Consider the following 20,152-nt stretch of genomic DNA (forward strand, 5'->3'; position numbering starts at 1 on the left):
GGGAAGCACAATGGCAAAATCATATTTTGGGTTTTAGAGCCGAAATGGGTGCTTTTCCCCTATTATACCTTTTTTGCCATTCAAATATTACTTCTATCCAGGTTCCTATATGGGAAGTAAAGTTGCTTGACTGCCCTTTGATTCCTTGAATATATGGATTAAAGTTGATGTAGCAAACACAAGTTAATAAAACATTAGAAGAAACTCAGCATCTCCCTCGAGAGGTCCGGCCGATTACACATGCCTTTAAAATGGTTAAGTGACCACATCTGTGCCTCAGGCAATCATTGCCACTTTTCTCCTTCATGCTGACCTTGGAATATTTTTGCCATATATACAGTATTAAAGACCAAAGCCTTTTTTGGTGCTAAAAAATAAGTACCATCAAAATGTAAACAGCACTGCCAAGTAAGCCTCAGGATGGGGGTGGGGGATAAAGCAGTAGCGTGAAAGGAGTGGATGAGCACCAGAGTTCGCCAGTGTCAGCAAGGGCTCCTGATTCCCGAAACCCCTGCCCCATCTCGGCGAGCAGAGACCTCCACAATGAATGCTGGTTTTCAGAGATTATAAAAGGGCATCCACAAGCCAGCTTTGGCGTTTAGTTTCCTTATTAATCGTATATACTATGTCAATGCTACCACCCATACATTTTATATCATTTTTTATTTGTGCCTGGTTTTATCTTCAGGTCCCCATTAATCCAAACATGTGACAAAGATGTCACCCACAACTCCACAGATAAATTTCACAAAGATAATTCCTACTTTACAGTTTCTCCAACAAACGACTCCTTTCAGTGTGTGAATGGGAAACACATTCCTCAGAAGAAGGCCTGTGATGGTGTCAATGATTGTGGAGACCAGAGTGATGAGTTGTGCTGTAAAGGTAGAAATGAATCTAGCCTTTAAACTCTCAAAAGCATTCTTTTGACTAAGAAAGTAGAAGCAACTTTACCATTGAATTAAGATTCCATCTCATTCCATTTTAAGAATGAAAAAACACACCCCTCTTGTATTTATGTTTGCACAGAGTGCCGAGGTGAAAGTTTTTTCTGTAAATCGGGTGTTTGTATTCCAAAGCAGTATAAGTGCAATGGTGAGGTGGACTGCATTACTGGAGAAGATGAAATTGGTTGTGAAGGTAATTTAAAGTTTCATGGTTACTTTTTTTCATTATTTGACCCAGGGGTTTTAGCAGGCTTTGTAATTATTGCCTAGAGCCAATTCATCAATAGCGACTATAAAATGGCTATTTCATTTTTTAAAATTTTTATTGAAGTATAGTTAATTTACAATGCTGTGTTAGTTTCAGGTGTACAGCACAGTGACATATATATATATATATATATATATATATATATATATATATTCTTTTTTAGATTCTTTTCCCTTATAGGTTATTACAAAATATTGAGTAGAGTTCCCTGTGCTATACAGTAGGTCCTTGTTGGTTATCCATTTTATATATAGTAGTGTGTACATGTTAACTCCTAATTTATCTCTCCCCCCTTCTCTTTAAAAATGGCAATTTCTAACTCAACATTCCTTCTGCATTTATTAACTGGAATTCTATAGAGAAGAACTATTTTGTTTTCACGAAATTCAGTTCATCGTAGAAAGGCAGAATGAAGTAATTCTTTCCCTTTACTTACCAAGTTTCAAAGCAGTGAGTAGGCACTCTTTGCTTTTTGGTGCTCATTGGAAAACCTCCAAAGGTGGAAAATATTTACTAGGTACCTACTGTGTCCCACACAGACTGACTTCCTGCTCCCATTGATGCCTTCTGGAGGAAACATCTCCCTAAGTTAATATATTCATTCATCTACTCAACGGATATTTATTAAGTTCTTACTATGTGTGCCAGGTCCTGTTCCAGATGCTGGGGTTACAATAGTGAATAATATTTCAAAATCCCTGCCCCCTCATGGATCTTATATTCTAGTGGAGGAAGAGAAACAATAGAGAAATAAGTAAAAATATCTAGTAAAATAATAAGTACTAAGAAAAAAAATAAAGCAAGCAAGGAAGATGTCAAATGTCCCGGGGAGGGGGGTAGCAGTAAGTTCTGAAATTTTAGGTAAGGCGGCTTGGGAAGGCTCGCTCACTATTACTTTTAGGCAAAGCGCCGAAGGAAAAGATGGAGCCAGCCATGCAGACGTCTGCGGAAGAGTATTCTAGGCAGAGGCAACAACCAGTGCAGTGTTCCTAAGACAGGACCATTCCAGTATGTTTGAGAGCCAATCAGCAAGGAGGCTAGTGCGGTGGGTATTCCAGGTGGGGTTAGTGGGTTAGAAGACAAGCAGTGGGAGAGGTTGGAGCGGTGCTTGGGTGGAAGATCAGGGCAGATCCAGTGAGGCCTGTTAGTGAGTGAAATTGGGTCTCTAAGCAGAGGAACGGCATGATCTGACTTACATTTTAAATCACCATTACCCTGGCTGCTGGGTGGGGAATAGGCTGTATGAGGGCGAGGGGCGAAGCGGGGCAACCAGGGAGGAAGCTACTGCAATAATCCAGGGAAGAGATGATAGTGACTAGGATAAGTTGGTAGGAATGGAAATGATGAGAAGCAGTCAGATTCTGCATATGTTTTGAAACTAGAGCCAAAAAGATTTGCTGATAGACTGGATGGGGGTGTGAGAACAAATGAGCAGTCAAGGGCGGCTCCAGGGGCTTTGGCCTGAGAATGGAAAGGATGGAGCTGCTTCTTCAGAGATGGGAAGGCTGCAGGAGGAGTGTGGGTCCTTGAATCCACCTCACTTATGGAACGAATCCAGGGGTGCGCTGGTAAATGTTTAACAGTTGGCTTTGAAGAGGGACGGGGACTCCCTGATTTGTAGCTTTGGCTAATTTCTGGGCTGTAAATTACTCCCACCGTGGGTGATTTCAAGCCATTGACATGATGTCACAGAACACAAACCGGGAAGGGACACAACAGCCTCCTGTGTAGTGGTAAAGTCCGTGTCAGGACACCACTGAATTACTGTTAATGGTTTATTGTAAGTTTTTGTACTCGTCTTACCTTTCCTTCTCAACAGCAAACACCTTTAAAACAGGATCAAATTATTTTTACGTTCCAAATGTCCCAGGTAAAGTGCCTTCCATATAAGCATTAAATAAATGTTGAAGATATGTATGGATAAGTTAATTGACATTAATTATGTATAATTGCTTGGTATGCCAAGTATTTGACTTTAATGAAATTTTGTTTAATTTTCCATTGATATCAGTTCTTAAAAGACACACTTTTTAGGATTTCAAATCACGTTAATTTATTTGAAGAGTATAAAGCAGTTGAGCAAAATACTTTAATTTGGTTAAATGTAGTGAAATTCTTAGTGAAGAGAGGAAAGAAAGAAATTTCAAAAATTTTTCAGGGAGGAAGACAGTGCCCTGACTTTTGCCAGTGCAGCTTGATAGCTTCCCTCACCCTCAGTTTTACTGAGATATAATTGACATACAACACTGTAGAAGTTTAAGGTGTACAGCATGAGCTTGACTCATATATTGCAAAATTATTACCAAAATAAGTTTAGTTGATATCCATCACCTCATATAGTTACAATTCTTTTTCCTTGTGATGAGAACTTTCAGGATTTACTCAAAGCAACTTTCAAGTATACCATACAGCAGTGTTAACTATCGTCACCATGCTGGTGACGTCACTAGCCCCAGTGCTTATTTACCTTATAACTGCAAGTTTGTACCTTTTGACCACCTTCACCCAGTTCCCCACCTTCACCCAATCTCCTAGCCCCCAACCCCTGCCTCTGGTAGCCACAAATCTGACCTCTATTTCTATGAGTTTGGATTTTTTAGATGCCATATATAAGTGAAACCATACAGTATACAGCTTCTCTCTCTGAAGCTCTACGGTTTGATTTCACCGCTTCAGTATAATAATATTTTGGGTTTCCTCTCTACCTCCTCCTCTTCTTCCCATCTCCCTCCCTCTTCTCCTCCTCAGAATTTGTTAGTTTATCAGAAAAAAAAAAAAAAAAAGAATCCTACTGCAAGGGAATAACTACAACATAAAGCTTACTTTTAGTAGTAATTTCTTGAATCCATATCAAAAATACATTTTGTCAACTGTCATTGTTACTTCAGTTTATCCATCTTTAGAGTGAGCTGTGCTTTGTATTTCAATAATGATTCTAATTTTTCCCTCTCTGAGAAAGGGCAAGTGAGAGCAGAGATGTGAAATAAATATATTAATATATTCATTGATCTCTCCTTTCAGGGAACAGATCAGAATCACTAAACCAAGGGAGGTTTGGAATATACCTTAATTTCATTTATCCTTTATAAACCCACTTTTTATTAATATAAGATAAAAAGAGTAAATAAATTTTGTTTAACTATATAATAAGTCTGCTGTTGGGTATGTATTCAAATATATCTAAAATACGAATCTTTTTTTAAAACTGAAGTTAAAATGATTTCCTTGCTGTGGTGAAACTGGTGTGTGTTTAAATGTAAGATGAAACATTTGTTAAGCAGTATTAAAAATCAGAGTATTTGGTTGTGCCCACAAAAAATGGCATAATGTGGTTCCCTTTTATCTTTTTGTAAATATTAAAGTTGTTATACTATTACTGAAATATTAATGATTAGTGTATATTTAATTCAAGTGAAAATGATCTCTTTGCTACAGTGAGTTTTTTGTTTTGTTTTTAGGAACCAGACATCCTGAAATTAAAGGTAAATCTATTTTTACAATAGATTTAAATAAATAAATTTTGTAAATTTATATTACAAAATTGAGAAGAAGAATAAGGTGTTCTAGCTTGAAATGGTATGCATTTTTTTCCAAATAAAAATTATCCTTTGCTGTGGTAATTTTTTTGTTTTTGTTCTTTTTTCAGGCGATTTACATATGGCTCAAGGTAAAAAATTTATTAAATTTTCGGGATATTGCAGAATTGAAACAAAATACAAGCAAGCACTGCTGTTATCTTATATTTTAAGGTAACTATTAACTGAGGATGACATAACCGGTTTTAACATTTGTTTAGGCACAATGGCCTTTCCCGCCACACCCCCCCCCCCCCCCGCCCCCCGCAGTGTGGTAAACTTTCATTCCCACACTCCCCGATCACAGCCTGCTAGCCAAAAACCACCCAAGGCGCATTCCCTGCACATTTCATCTCTGCCAAATACCCTTCTCTTCCTTTGCTTTTTCCCCAAAACCAAGGCAGCTCCTGAAGAAATTGTCACCAGAGGAAAGATAACATCTTTTTATGACAGGTATTTCCTTATTTACTTTTGTAACAGATATCCCGAAATCTTCCAGCTCTTTAGGGTCATCCCTTTCTTCATTATTCATATAAAATGACTACTAAAAGTTTATCGTCCTCCTTAGGGTTCCTGAGTGACTTTTATACGCTCAAGATCAGCCCTGTTCTAAATGGCAATTTCAACTATTTCTTTGTATTCCCTCCCTCTTGTCATTTTGCCCTCCAAGGCTGCTGTCCTTTTTGTTTTGTTTTTGTTTTGTTTTTTTTTGTTTGTTTCCTCTTCTTTATTCCTTTTCCCCTTCCCTCCTTCTTGTCCTTCCTTCCTTCCTAGTTTCAGACCTCAGGGGCAAAGAGATGACTTAATTATATTCCTTAGCTCATTGCACATGATCATCTCTGTCTTTTTGTTTGTATACATTCTTATCCAGTGTGTACTGTTACCTTGTGAGCATACATCTGTAATTCACATAGTAGTGTGTTCTAGATCTTATATTTCCTTTTTATCTTTTCACAAAGCGTTACGTTTTTAAGATCTGTCCATGTTGCGATGTTTCCATCTAATCTGTTGCTTCTAACTGCCACATGATAAAACGCTGTGGTGTTCATCTTTCACAAGTGACTCCCTACCTTCTCAGTAATGGACTCTCAGCCCGCACTCACAGTGCAGTGAATATCCTCTCCTTGAGGATGTGTGGGAGGATTTCTTTGAGACATCTAGCTGGGCCAAGAATTGCTGGGTCTTGGGGTATGCCTCTACTTAATCTGACAACCTAGGGCCTGCTCGTTCTCTGGCAGAGTGGTCCTCACCTCCACCGACAACACCCAAGGGCTTGCCTCAAACCCACTAACATTCAGTACTATGCAGCTTTCTAATTTTGCTAGTCTCATACTCTCAAGTGATATGGCATTGTTTATTAATTTGAATTTTTGTCGTAACCAATGATTTTGGGTTTCTCTTCATATGCATACTAGCTTTTTGAGTTTCCTCTTCCTTTCCTTTCTTCTGTCCTTTTTCCAGTTCACATCGTTGGCCTCATTTCATATTGGGACTGCAGTCTTCTTTCTTGTTGCATTCTAGATATTAATCCATTTTCAGTTTTAGACATGCAAATACCTTCTTCCATTCTGTCACCCATCTATTAACTTTAGCCAAGATTAAAGATTAAATTTAATCTTTAAATGTTTAAATCTTTATTTAATCAAAGTCATTGATTGTTTTTCTTACCGTCTGTGCTTTTGGAGTTTTATGCTGCTCTTCTAATATCCAGTATATCTCAGCTACACTGGACTTTCCCCATCTTCCTTTGTTGAGCATTTAATATGAAGTCTTCTCTTTGGTTCATGTTGTTGCTTTTGTCAAAGCTCTGAGCAGAAAATAACCTAGATGTGTAGCATAACAGATACATGTATGTCTCTCCCCAAAAGAAGTTGGGAAATCCAGTGATAAAACACAGGATTGCTGCAGCAAAGTAACATTGCCCCTCTAGGCTGCACCCTCATCCAAGACAGAACAACATGTTGTGGGAATTCACCTTTGGATCCTCAGGTCAAAGAACTGATGATCCTGTCCATGACTGAAATGTTCTAGGACAGTAGAGTGAAGATGGAATCATCCCATATAACTTCAAGCAAAGGTCTAAGAGAATAAAAGGAAGAAGAGAGAATGTGTTTCTGTTTTTCTTTTTGTTTAACTTTTGACTTCTGCATCCCAGATGACTAATAATAACTATGCCTAACACTGAAACCAATTAAACATTGCATAACCCCTGTTAAGAGGTGCCTTAATATATACACAAAATGAGAAGACCCTTTTTAATGTCAGCTCAGGACTATTTCGGTCAGTGTCTATAACTGCTCCCTACCTTATATAAAGACCTTGCAGGGCTTCCCTGGTGGCGCAGTGGTTGAGAATCTGCCTGCTAATGCAGGGGACACGGGTTCGAGCCCTGGTCTGGGAAGATCCCACATGCTGCGGAGCAACTGGGCCCGTGAGCCACAACTACTGAGCCTGCGCGTCTGGAGCCTGTGCTCCGCAACAAGAGAGGCCGCGATAGTGAGAGACCCGCGCACCGCAATGAAGAGTGGCCCCCGCTCGCCGCAACTAGAGAAAGCCCTCGCACAGAAACGAAGACCCAACACAGCTAAAAATAAATAAATTAATTTAAAAAAAAAAAGACCTTGCCAATTCAGAGTTGAAAGAGATGCTTTTCTTCTCTGAACTGGGCGTTTCGCCTGCTCTAAATGCAGAACTCTGCAGCACCATGAGTCTCACCATTCACTTGTGCCAACAGACACCTGTAGTTTGTGCCTGAAAATTTTCTTACATCGTTCATCTTGAGCCTTCACAATTATCTAGCTATAGAAAGGAAATAAGATTTTGTACTGTCCTTTTTAAAGGTAGGACAAGGTTTAGACAGATAATTATTAACGAAGTTTAAATGATTTTAATGATTTAATTCTTACTATAAACACGATATTAAACATTGGAACTTTTGTTTGATTATAGAAGAAACAGAAATGTTGACTGCTGATATGGATGCAGGTAAGTTAGCATTCTTCTTTCTTACTGGTCCTTCTCTGGTTAAATTTGCATTTTAATGTCATTTGCATGTGTGTGAGTATGTACGCATATATGCAATATAATCGATTCACGCAACAATTACCTTTGATATCAACTTAAATAGAAAAGAATAACATTACTACTTTCCTTATCATTTTTAAGAAAAACAAGCATAAATGCTTCTTGAGAACTGCTTTTAAAATGGGTTAATTCATATGGCTAGTTTTGAAATGAAAACAACACTCTAGTCCTACAAAAGGTTTTTCTATTTGTTATGAGATTTGTTAGGTCAGTTTTGTCAAAAACAACCAGATTTCAAGTGTGACCCAGGACATACATTTTGAAATAGAAAAATAATAGATGTGAATTGAATGAACCTGCTCTTTTGCAATATTTTAAACCATGATAACAGGAGGTCTGTGAAGATCTGTATGTTGGCCAGTTCTGCACTGAGGGCCAAATTTAATTAAAGTATTAAGTTTCTGGGAAGACAGTAACTGATAAGAGCTTTTGAGTCAGACTGACTCGTATTAAATCCTGACTCAGTTATCTGTTAGTTGTGTGACCTTAGGTGAGTAACAAGCTCAAATGCAAATTAGGAATGAAGTATCTCCCTATTTTAGGAGGTTTAAAAACTGAAGTTCATGTAAGACTCCCTTCCAATTGCCAGGCCCAAAAACTATCAACAATTTTTTAAAAATCAGGCAATGAGTGAAAGATTTAGATCTCAAAGCTACAGATATTAGTTAGAGGGATTTCCAACAAAGGCCCTTTATTTTCTATTCAAGGTAACATTAATTTTCAGATACTACCCAAGCTGGTTTCATAGTCCTCAAATGATGGGGTCCCTCTTCTTTCAAAGGTCCAAGCAGAAATTTAAAATTTATCATCACACTCTTCCCCCAACACAGTTCTTAGGATGGATGGGACTCCCCCCAAATTCCTTTATCCAGATTTGTTCACAACTTCTCTCCCTTGAGGACCTACCTCCTTCTTGTATGTTCAAAGTAATTGAGAATGATACTAATTTTCCTTTCTCATTTGGGATGGCAGAAATTTTTGTGACATGATAAAATAGAGTGAGAGAATAAGAAGAGCATCTTATACTTTTACTTTCTTCCTTTGTCATGAATTCTCTTGAAAATTCATGTCTTAAGCCTTGGTCTACCATGCCTCCCAGTGACAAACATGCCTTGTCTGAGTGCTCACAGAGGAAGGAAACATCATCACATGTCAAGTGGCTAAAAACACAACCCCCCTCCCAGCCCACTGATCCTGGATTGTCCAGGGGTTCCTGGCACATTACCTCTCAGGGTTAATATGATGATTAAGTGATATAAACTATATACAAAGTACTTAGCATGGGGCCTGACAGAAAGTACTCAACGTTAACATCCTTAATGTTAATATTATTGAAAAGAGTCCCATATAAACAACCTCTAGAAAGTAAAAACTATGAAAGTAAGAAGCTGGAGTTCTGCATGTGACCCCCATCCTGAACTGTCATGGTAGTAATGCCTGGGCATGTGGCTTCTCTTATCTTCCAGAGGCTGGTAAATGTTTAACCCCTCAGGCAGCCTCTTTCTGCCACTAGTCCACCTTGGGCGGAACTTCAGAGAATCAAGCCAATTTTAATAGTAAGCCAGAATTTTTAAACAAGGTGAATAGCACAGTTTAGCATCTAAAATAAGTTACTAATGAATCTGGCCTGTTTCATATTAGTTGTGACTCTGCTGTTTTTATGGCATAGATAATCAAGAAGTTTGCCCAGAAGGTAATGGTTTCAAAATCATAATGATGCAATCTCTTCCTTTCTTAAAGAAAGAAAATGGATAAAATCATTTTTCCCTAAACTGTCCTGTGGAGTTAAAAACAGCGCGCACATTCGAAGGAAACGAGTCATAGGAGGAAAGCCAGCAAAAGTGGTAAACCCGCACAAAAAGTTACAATGTCACTTCCCAGGAGCAGCCCAAGTTTGAAAAAATAGAGGTGGGGGTGGAATGTGGTAATTACAAGAGACTGAGAGCTTGCCATGGAAATATCTTCGAGCCACCTGTCTGGGAGGATGGCAGTGACCACACAAATGTCTTTACAGGGAGACTTCCCATGGCAGGTGGCAATTAAGGAAGGTGAGAAAATCAACTGTGGAGGAATTTATATTGGTGGCTGTTGGATTCTGACTGCTGCACATTGTGTCAGGTAAAAAAACGTCTCCAGTAGATGTTGGATTTCCTGAAATAATGAAGTTAGGTAATAGAGATTGTGGCAGGTGATAAATAAAAGCATATATAAGAAAAATAATTGACAAGTTCCACTCTATTATCTGCTAAACGCCCTTTGATATTCATGATCGGGATCCCAGAGGCCAATTCCCCAGAACCCACTGTGTTCCCCTCACACCACACTGTTGATCCCAGCTGGCAAGGGCAGATCAAACCTGTAGGTACCAAGTTATTTCACTTGGCTCATTTGCATGGATCAAGGTCAGCCTGGAGAACAGGTTCAGAATTCTGCCCTCAGTTATGACCTTTAGAATGAACGAAGGACCATTTATTGAGCACCTCTTACAGCCCAGATACTATGTCCAGCACTTTCATATATGTTATTTTGTTTTAATATTCTTAACAGTCCTAAGAGGTAAGTATTATTCCTCCCATTTTCTAGATAAGCAGACTGAGACTAGAAGTTACATAACTTGGCTAAAGCAACACTACAAGTCAGTTGCAGAGCCAGGGTAAAATCAAGTTCAACGTATCTGACAGTAACTTAGATGAAGGCCTGCTTAGAAAATCCGCAGGCGACCCGAAGTTGAGAGAGATAAGAAATCTGTTGAATGACACCCATAAAAATCCTCATGGATTGGAGCAATGCACCAACTCTAAGTTCTTCCTTCTGAATGACCCTTTTCTCTTGGCTTCTGTTACACAACACTCTCCTGGTTTTCTACCTACCTCTCTGGTCACACCTTCTCTGCCTTCTTTGCAGCTTCCTCCTCCAGTGACTGAGCATTATTGCTCCCCTGAAATACCTGAGTTCCTCAAGGTGTATCCTGGCTTCCTCTTCTCTTCTTACTTCTTCTTCCTAAAATTTTCTGTCCTTTAAAATACCACCGTATGCTGACACAACGATATTTCCAGCTTAGACCTCTTCTCCAACCCTGACCCTACAGTACGCTGACTATCTTGACTCTATCAGAAGTAAATCAAATCCAAAAGGTCTAAGACCGAGCTCATGATATGCCCCTTCCCCCAGATATGGCCCTGACCCAGTGTTCCCTATCTCAGCAAATGACAGCACCATTCATCTAGCTACACGGGGCAGAAATCTAAAAATCTTCGCACTTCACTCCCTCAACCCTACCATAGCTCAGCCAGTGTATCACCAACTCCAGATGGCTTCTTTAATTTCCAATTATTTAATTCTCAAAACTTCTTTCCACTATTACCCTGCTCCCACCTCTTTCCTGGATTATACCAACCGATTCTGAATTGGCTTACCCACTGTCACTGCCCAGCACTGCCCCCATCTATCCATTGCCTACTGTGCAGCAAGAGTAGTAGTTCCATACCTGGTTTTGACCACTTCCCACTTAAAATTCGACGGCTTTGCATTCCTCTTGGGATAAAAAACTAAACAAAATGTTTAACAGAGCTCATTAGGCCCCGAGTGATGTGACCCCTATTTACCTTTGCCGATCTCGTCTTGCCCCACAGCGCCACTTCTTGCCCCTATTCCACCTGCTCTGGCCTTCTTTCCATTATTCAAGTGTACCTTGCTCCCTGCTGCAAAGAGACCTTCACATATGGTTTCCCATGCCTGAAAGCATCTTTCCTACCTTGTTTCCCTAGTTAGTGCTACTCGTTATTCAGATCTCAGCTCAATCCTCACTTCCTCAGAGAACCTTCCCCCACTCCCTAAAGTCTAAGCCCTCCTGATATGTTCTCAGAACCCATGTGCTGTGAGTTCCTCTCACTTTTTACAGTAGAATACATATCTTCACTGGTGTGATTATCCACTTAATGCTGCATCCTTTCCTAGACCCTGAGTTCCATGAAAGCAGGAACTATTTCCGATTTGCTCATTTCTGCATCCCAGTGGCTAACACAGTGCCTGGTAATAGTAGGTACACACTAAATATTTGTTAAGTGAATTGAATGGATCAACAGTTAAACATTAAACAATATTCAGGACCTCTGATCCTGAAAAACAACCAAAAGTACTATGAAACACAGCATTCTTGGAACTCTACGTTTAAATAAAAGCATCTTGAACACTCATTAGTTCCTAGGACATCACTGTTTAACTGTAAGGTGATTCCCTGAGAAAGTGATGGTAGACACCCAATTTGCTGGAAACCACGAGGTGAAAATTGATATGAAAATAGAGTGAGGCATCGAGACAGGCAATATTTAGCTCATTCACCATCTCAACCAAATTCTAAAACAGCTGCTGTGTTCCAGGTATAATACTCAACACAGGCATCTATCTATAGATGATAAGACCCTATCTTTGACTTCAGGTAGCACAAACAGGAAGAAAGGCTTGTGAGCAAATAAATACAATGCAGAGTTAGGATGAAGTCAGTTTTAAAGGTCAGAATGATGACAGCTGTGGTCTTCACCCTGGGAACCTCTGGGGTTCTGTGCTCTGACTCCCTATTTCCTCAAGCACATTTCTTGCTAGACGCTCTCTGGTCTCTGCTTAAACACCTTCAGTGCCGGTGCTCTTACTTCAGAGGCAGCCAACTCATTCTAATTCTGGCATATCTGGTAGTTAGCAAGATCTTTATGTCCCTAATATTGAGCAGTTAGATGAACTATTCCTCTCTTCATTTACCCGCGGACTTTAATTCTGTCCTAAGCAAATTTAATTGCACTGTTTCATGACAGCAAAGATAAAAAAAAAAATCCGGGAAAACGAAAAACTTCCTTAAAAAGGGAGAATTTAAAGATGAAGCATCAGAAGTCCAATTTATAGTTGTTTTTTTTCTCAATATATTTATTTCCCTTTTCCTTTCTGTTACAGAATCAGCAGAATTCGTCGTTACCAAATATGGACATCATTTACAGACTTGTTAAGACCTGACTCTCAGATAGCTGTTCAGTTGGTAAATCAAATTATTATCCACGATAAGTACAATGGAGCCACCTACCAAAATGACATAGCTTTGATTGAAATGAAAAAACACCCAAGACGAAAAGAATGTGTGTTGCCTCGTTCCGTCCCTGCCTGTGTCCCCTGGTCTCCCTATCTATTTCAACCTAATGATAAATGCATCGTTTCTGGCTGGGGTCGAGAAAAAGGTATGTTTTACAGTTTGTTAATCAGAATCCAGGGGCTGAAAAATGAATAGGAATAGAAATGCATAGGAGCTAATCTCCTAGTGTCCAGAGAGAAACATTGCATCAAATCCAGGAAAGTGAATGTCCAGCCAAGGCCAGCTCATGGGCATAGGACCTGTGTGGTTGCCCATGGGCTCTGGGCACCGAAGAGATTTGTGCTTGGTGTACTGCTCTATTGTCACCATCAAGAAATTCTTAATGAATTTTGCAGGGGCCCCACCTCACATTTTCAATTTTCACTTGGTTCTGCAAATTATGTAATTGATCCTGACCTAGAGTTTCAAAGGATACCTATACTCTGTGATATAGAAAAAAATGGAGTGACGGGGGACATATAGCATGGGCCTTCTGGATTTGTTGGAATGATATGGATGAAAGATAAAAAGGTTTTCAAAGGGATAATCATAGTATATGCTGAGTCAGTGATCCCACAACCCTTCAGCTCTCTCCGCTGCCCTCCCCTATTCTCCATGCCTCACACCTCCACATCCCACAAAGAGAAAGAGAACATGAAGAATTCATTCTTTGAGCTTCTAAGAAGACTTGAGGTGAAAATTCATATGAATAAGAGATGTAGACCCTTAGGGACAAATTATTAGCAAGACATGCTAAATTGGAGATAGATTAAAATTAATTTAGGCCATGCTTTTCCCTTCTTCTCGAAGTCAGCCTAGAAATTTAGCTTCCTTTCGACCTCTTAAACTCTTTGTAAATAACTTCACTGCATTAGTCTAATAGACTCCTATTCCAACACATTCTTTATAATTGCCATATTGAAAAGTATAAAATACGCATGTAAATGAACCTGGATTTGTGGTATGTTTGAATACCCAAGATTTACAAAATACTAAAATTTTATTAGTAATTAACTCATCCAGAAAGTATTATGTCCTTATATTCGTTCTTTTTTTTTAATTAAATTTTTTATTAGAGTATAGTTGATTTACAATGTTGTGTGAATTTCTGCCATACAGCAAAGTGAATCAGTTATACATATACATATATCCACTCTTTTTTTAGATTCTATTCCTATATAGGTCATTACAGAGTATTGAATAGAATTCTCTGTGTTATATATTAGGTTCTTGTTAGTTATCTATTTTATATATAATAGACTTTGTATGTCTACTATGTCATATGTCAATCCCAATCTCCCAATTTATCCCCTCCCTCCCCTTTCCCCTTGGTAACCATAAGTTTGTTTTCTACATCTGTGACTCAATTTCTGTTTTGTAAATAGGTTCATTTGTACCATTTTTTTACTTTCCACATATAAGCAATATCATGTGATATTTGTCTTTGTCTGACTTACTTCACTCAGTATGACAATCTCTAGGTCCATCCATGTTGCTACAAATGACATTATTTCATTCTTTTTATGGCTGAGGAATATTCCATTGTATATATGTACCACATCTTCTTTATCCATTCCTCTGTCTATGGACATTTAGGTTGCTTCCATGTCCTGGCTATTGTAAATAATGCTACAATGAACACTGGAGTGCTTGTAAAAATTCAAATTATGGTTTTCTTTCTCCACACCCTCTCCAGCATTTGTTGTTTGTAGATTTTTTGATGATGGCCATTCTAACCGGTGTGAGGTGATACCTCATTGTAGTTTCAATTTGCATTTCTCTAATAATTAGTGATATTGAGCATCTTCTCATGTGCCTCTTGGCTGTTTGTTTTTTTAATATCAACATTTTAATATTTTATGTTATTTCATTTTGGCTGCACCTTGAGGCTTGTGGGATCTTAGTTCCCCAACCAGGGATTGAACCCCGGCCTTTGGCAGTGACAGCGCAGAGTCCTAACCACTGGACAGCCAGGGAATTCCATGTTCTGTTTTTTTAAAACTTTTATTATGTACATTCACATGTACTCACAAAAGTAGAGATAAAAGTAAAATAGACCTACCTTTCCTCACGCAGCCTTCACAGTTATCAACATTCCACCATTCTTGTTTTAGCTCCCTGAATTGATCACAATCACAATCGGATAATTAGGAAAGTTTATTCGTAAAGGAGTTAATAACAAAGATGTAGGTGGGAGGTTGGGGAACCACAAGGGCTATGCAGGAACCCAGAACTAACAGTACCAGAACTGAGACCTTTCCTGGATCTGAAGGTATAAGGTGAAGGAGAAGTTACCAGGAGAAAGAGTCTTAGGTAAAGCAGGCTACCTTGAGAGAAGTAATGACCTTGGGTTGAAGGTTATAGCCAGCCCCAATCTCACTATCCTCTCTCCTTCCCTCCTTCCCTTCTGCTGGAGTCCTCTGCTGGAAACCAGAGGTGAAGGCCTTCCTATCGAGGCAATCCCTCCAGCTCAGGCTCTCAGGGCAGAGGGCAGGGCATTGAAGGGTAGAGAAAGGATCCAAAAGACAAATCAGGAGCTTTTCAACATATTCCCCCACATGCACTTACTTTTTCCTGGAGCATATCAAATCAAATCCCAGCTATCACGTAATTTTACCCATGAATACTCCAGTATACATCTTTACCAGGTAAGGACTTCAAAAACAAAAACAAAACCACAACACCCTTCATACTCAACAAAATAAAAATGATTCCGTAATATCGTCTAATAACCAGCTGTGTTGAACGTGCCTTAATTATTTACAAAAAATTTTTACAATCAGATTATCTCCATTGGGATCCAAACAGTGTCCACACATTGCATTCAGTGGCTATTTTTCTTAAATCTCTTTTAATCTAGAACAGTTACCTCTTCCTTTCATTTAAAACGTATTTATTTTAAATGGAACTGGGTCATTCTTATTTTAGAATTTCCACACCTTGAGTTTGGATGATTGTATCCTTGATGTGGCATTTAACATGTGCTTCTATTCCATGTATTTTCTATAAACTAGTAGAGATATTCTTATGCACTGATTTATTTATTAATCAAATGTGATTCAACACATTTATTGAGCCCTTTCTGTGAGTGCAAGATAGTAAGGCTAAAGTGCTAAGGTCTCACTGCTGAAAAATATGGACCCAGCCAACAAACAGGAGATGCTGAGGCTACGAAGTGGGATGGCAAAGGCCAGCTCTCAAGGGACTTACAGTACAGAGGCGCCATCAGACGTGAATGCCCCCACCAGACAGCAGAACGTGGCAGAGGCTTCAAGAAACATACAAAACAAGAGTTCAGGGGAGGAAGCAATCTCCCGATTCTTAAAAATCTCTCACATGTTACAAGAGCTCCCAGTTTTTGAAGGCTTATCTTGAGTTAGGGGAAATAATAAATTACTAATTTTTGAAAAGCTGTTATCCTGAATAAGGTAGTCATATTAAGACTAACTTGAAGTAGGACTTGAGGGAGAAAAAAACTCTTTCCTGATTTGCTACATACATTGGTGGATTTGTTTCTTCCTCTGCTTCCCAGAAGAGAAGAATATTAGTCCTACAGTTAACTACTGCGTGCTCAATACACTGCTAGGGTCTGTGGCGGTGTCCTCTCAGGATAAGCAAGAGGTCTCTGTCCCCAGGTAGTTTAGAGATTAATTGAGGAGCCACGTCATTTGGCATAAAATATTTAGTGTATAATAGAATTACTGAGTTCCTGCATTAATTACATAAATATTTATTAAGTAACTGATTTGTGCTAGCATGAGGCTGGGTGCTGGTGCAGCAGTGAATGAATCAGGCCTAGCCCCTGCCCTCTTTGAGCACATAAAAGTTGCTGCAAGCTGGGAGAAAGGAAGAGGGGAGACAGGGCAAAAATTTACTCCTTGTACCTGAGACATCTCACCCTGTGTTCTTAGGTTGTTGTCATCTTCCCTGGACTGTCAATCAGCAACAGCACCTGGTCCTTGTCTTTCCTTGGACCAAGTTCGAGTCCCAAATCTGTGACTTAAAAGGAAAGGAAATCCTAAATCCTCTTTCAATCACTTTCAGATCGTTTAGGAGATAGAGTTCCTCACAGAAGCAAAAACACATAGATACTGGTAACTTCATATGTATTTCCTGCATCTTAAATTCTTATATTAAAAAGTTGTTTGCACTCTAACAAGCCCTTTCAAGGAAATAAGGGACTATAAGAAGACAGGAGCTATTTACGTAAGCTGATAACAGATTCCTAGCCATCCCCCAGCCCTGCCACTGGACTCAGTGATCAGAGTGGAATAGTCTATCCTATTCATCTCACAGTACCCAGGCCAGACGTTCAATAATGCCCCTTGACTATTTTTAGAAAGACAATTCTAGAAACTGGGGATACTGTCAGTTGTATGACTAAGTTTGCTAATCAATTATCCTCAAAAGTTTACATATGTATTAAAGAAAATATATATTCTTATATGTTCCTAATGGTTTACTAAATTATGAAAGTAAATACTTAGAGCTCTCATTTGTAACTTCAAAATGTCTACTTGTTTTCTCTCTTTGTTTAGATAACCAAAAAGTCTATTCACTTAAGTGGGGTGAAGTTCACCTAATAGCAAACTGCTCTAAGTTCTACCCAGATCGCTACTTTGAAAAAGAAATGGAGTGTGCAGGTAAGCACTGAGTGGCTTCTCAGAAATGTCTCTATACTCACTAACCAAACATGTTTTTCCTCCCCACTGAGTCACCCCCTTTATCGGGGCCTCCAACTCTTTCCTTTGGTCTCTGGCTCTTGCATCATCAAACTTTTTCAGCCCCTTTCCCTCAGCTCAAGTTCCACAATCTGATACCAAGAGGAAAAATCTTCCTTAAGCCATTATGCAGCAGTCTAGCAAGGTGATTGAGAGCACAGCCTCTGGAACCAGACTGCCTGGGTTTACATTCCGGTTTTTACCAATTACTACATGTGTGACCTTGAGCAAGTTTCCTCACCTGCAACCTTGGTGATCTTAATAGATGAGGAAAGTGAGATGCAGAGCAGCTCTATAAGTTGCCCAAGTCTTACAGACGACAAGTGGTATATTCGGGATCAAAACCCAGACTTCTAAGTAAAAATCCAAATGATCTCATTTCAAATGCGTCCAGTTGGAAGTAAATTCTCCCTCCTCGGAAATCCCTTTATACTTCCCACAATACCTTCCACTCTCTCCTTTAAGATCACAGGGATGCTACTGCTACTACCTAACACAACTACAGCAGTCCCTACTTTTGTTGGTGACCCAAAGGCAGGGTACCAGCCAGAGTAGTGCATTTAGGACACTTTATTGAAACCATTTATAAATAGTGGGTTATAGAAAAAGGCAGAGTTATTGACCTCTTATAACTTCTTGGATACAGTGATTTAAAATCTTAGAAAGTCATAAGAGTGAGAAGAAAGTAAACAGGCCATTTCCTGTGCCCTCCCATCTTGAAATGGAGTTCAGGATTACAGAGGACAAAAGGAGGGAATAGCACAAAATCTACCAAGGGGCAATAGCACAGTTAAGAGGGCAAGCTCCGAGGTCTGGCTGCCTGGGTTCAAGTCCAGGCTCTGCCACTTATTAGCTGTATGACCTTAGACAAGTTAGTTAACTTCTCTGTGTCTTGTCTCATCTTAAAATAGGGATAATAATGATACTTCTCTCATAGGGTTGTGGTGAGATTTAAAACAATGAATGACTAATACATATTAAGCACTCAATGATCACTAGGTACTTCTATTATTTTCCCACTCAGCCTTTGAAGCTACTTTCAGATTGCTATCTCATCATAGTACACGCTTCCACAAAGTAGAGGAAGGAGGGGGAGCCCTTGCTAAACTTGGAGAATGAGTAGAAGACACAGCATTTCCCAACCTGCATCTCTACAAGTCCGTGGGCCCGCTCTGTAAGGGAGCGCACGTGTTATTGCCTGTTAGGCAAGTGTAAGAAAGTCAGTGTCAGTACAGTCATTGGTGGAAGAGGCAGGAAGTCGGCATGGCAGCCTTGACAAATGGAAGTAAATGATTTTCTTTTTCCTTGGTCTTTCTCAGGTACAGATGATGGTTCTATTGATGCCTGTAAAGGGGACTCTGGAGGCCCCTTAGTCTGTAAGGATGCCAACAATGTGACTTATGTTTGGGGTGTTGTGAGTTGGGGTGAGAACTGCGGAAATTCAGAGTTCCCAGGCGTTTACACAAAAGTGGCCAATTATTTTGACTGGATTAGTCTTCATGTAGGAAGGTCTCGTATTTCTCAGCACAATGTATAAAAAACTGTGCTCTCTTCTTTCTACTCTTTTTCTCTCAGGAGTTACATTTTAATTGAAATGATACTGCATAAGTAGTACTTCTTCAAGGAAAAAAAATAAAGGCAATTTTATTGGACATTTTTTTAAAGGTCTCTACAAAGTTTATGCCTTTTTGGAATTCTGTACAATTCTCAAATAAAAATTCTACTCAAGCATACATATTTTATTTATTAGAAAATGTGATTGGGCTTCCCTGGTGGCGCAGTGGTTGAGAGTCCGCCTGCCGATGCAGGGGGCATGGGTTCGTGCCCTGGTCTGGGAAGATCCCACATGCCGCGGAGTGGCTGGGCCTGTGAGCCATGGCCACTGAGCCTGCGCGTCTGGAGCCTGTGCTCCGCAACAGGAGAGGCCACAACAGTGAGAGGCCCACGTACCGCAAAAAAAAAAAAAAAAACAAAAAACACAAAACACAGATTAGGGACTTCCCTGGTGGCACAGTGGTTAAGAATCCGCCTGCCAATGCAGGGGACACGGGTTTGAGCCCTGGCTCAGGAAGATCCCACATGCTGCAGAGCAACTAAGCCCGTGCGCCACAACTACTGAGCCTGCGCTCTAAAGCCCGCGAGTCACAACTACTGAAGGCTGCGTGCCTAGAGCCCGTGCTCCGCGACAAGAGAAGCCACCGCAATGAGAAGCCCGCGCACCTCAACGAAGAGTAGACCCCGCTCACCACAGTTAGAGAAAGCCCACGTGCAGCAACTAAGACCCAACACAGCCAAAAATAAATAAATAAATAAATTAATTTTAAAAAAACAGAAAAAACACAGCCTAGTTGCAGCCACCCATAAGTTCCCATTCCAAGGCATTTAATCGTTCAGACAAGAATCAGCACAAAACAGCATATTTTGTATTTTCATAATTTGTT

General features: G+C 39.7%; 1 protein-coding gene across 2 annotated transcripts in view; it reads left to right on the forward strand.

Moving 5' to 3' along the window:
• The window catches only part of CFI (complement factor I), a 37,027-nt gene extending 17,567 nt beyond the window's left edge, over nucleotides 1-19,460 (forward strand). Inside the window, exons 5-15 of one of the 2 annotated variants that reach the window (XM_082838570.1) lie at nucleotides 772-885; nucleotides 1,030-1,140; nucleotides 3,035-3,085; nucleotides 4,674-4,697; nucleotides 4,862-4,882; nucleotides 7,740-7,775; nucleotides 9,615-9,718; nucleotides 9,889-9,992; nucleotides 12,819-13,096; nucleotides 17,529-17,633; nucleotides 19,031-19,460. In XM_082838570.1, the coding sequence (XP_082694696.1) occupies nucleotides 772-885; nucleotides 1,030-1,140; nucleotides 3,035-3,085; nucleotides 4,674-4,697; nucleotides 4,862-4,882; nucleotides 7,740-7,775; nucleotides 9,615-9,718; nucleotides 9,889-9,992; nucleotides 12,819-13,096; nucleotides 17,529-17,633; nucleotides 19,031-19,248 (1,166 nt within the window). In that variant the 3' untranslated portion in view covers nucleotides 19,249-19,460. The remainder of the gene's footprint in view (nucleotides 1-771; nucleotides 886-1,029; nucleotides 1,141-3,034; nucleotides 3,086-4,673; nucleotides 4,698-4,861; nucleotides 4,883-7,739; nucleotides 7,776-9,614; nucleotides 9,719-9,888; nucleotides 9,993-12,818; nucleotides 13,097-17,528; nucleotides 17,634-19,030) is intronic. The other variant, XM_082838571.1, reaches the window with a different exon arrangement.
• The last annotated feature ends 692 nt before the right edge of the window (nucleotides 19,461-20,152 follow it).

The sequence above is a fragment of the Leucopleurus acutus genome (assembly GCF_964270905.1).
Source record: "Leucopleurus acutus genome assembly, chromosome: 4".
Classification (NCBI taxonomy): Eukaryota; Metazoa; Chordata; class Mammalia; order Artiodactyla; family Delphinidae; genus Leucopleurus; species Leucopleurus acutus.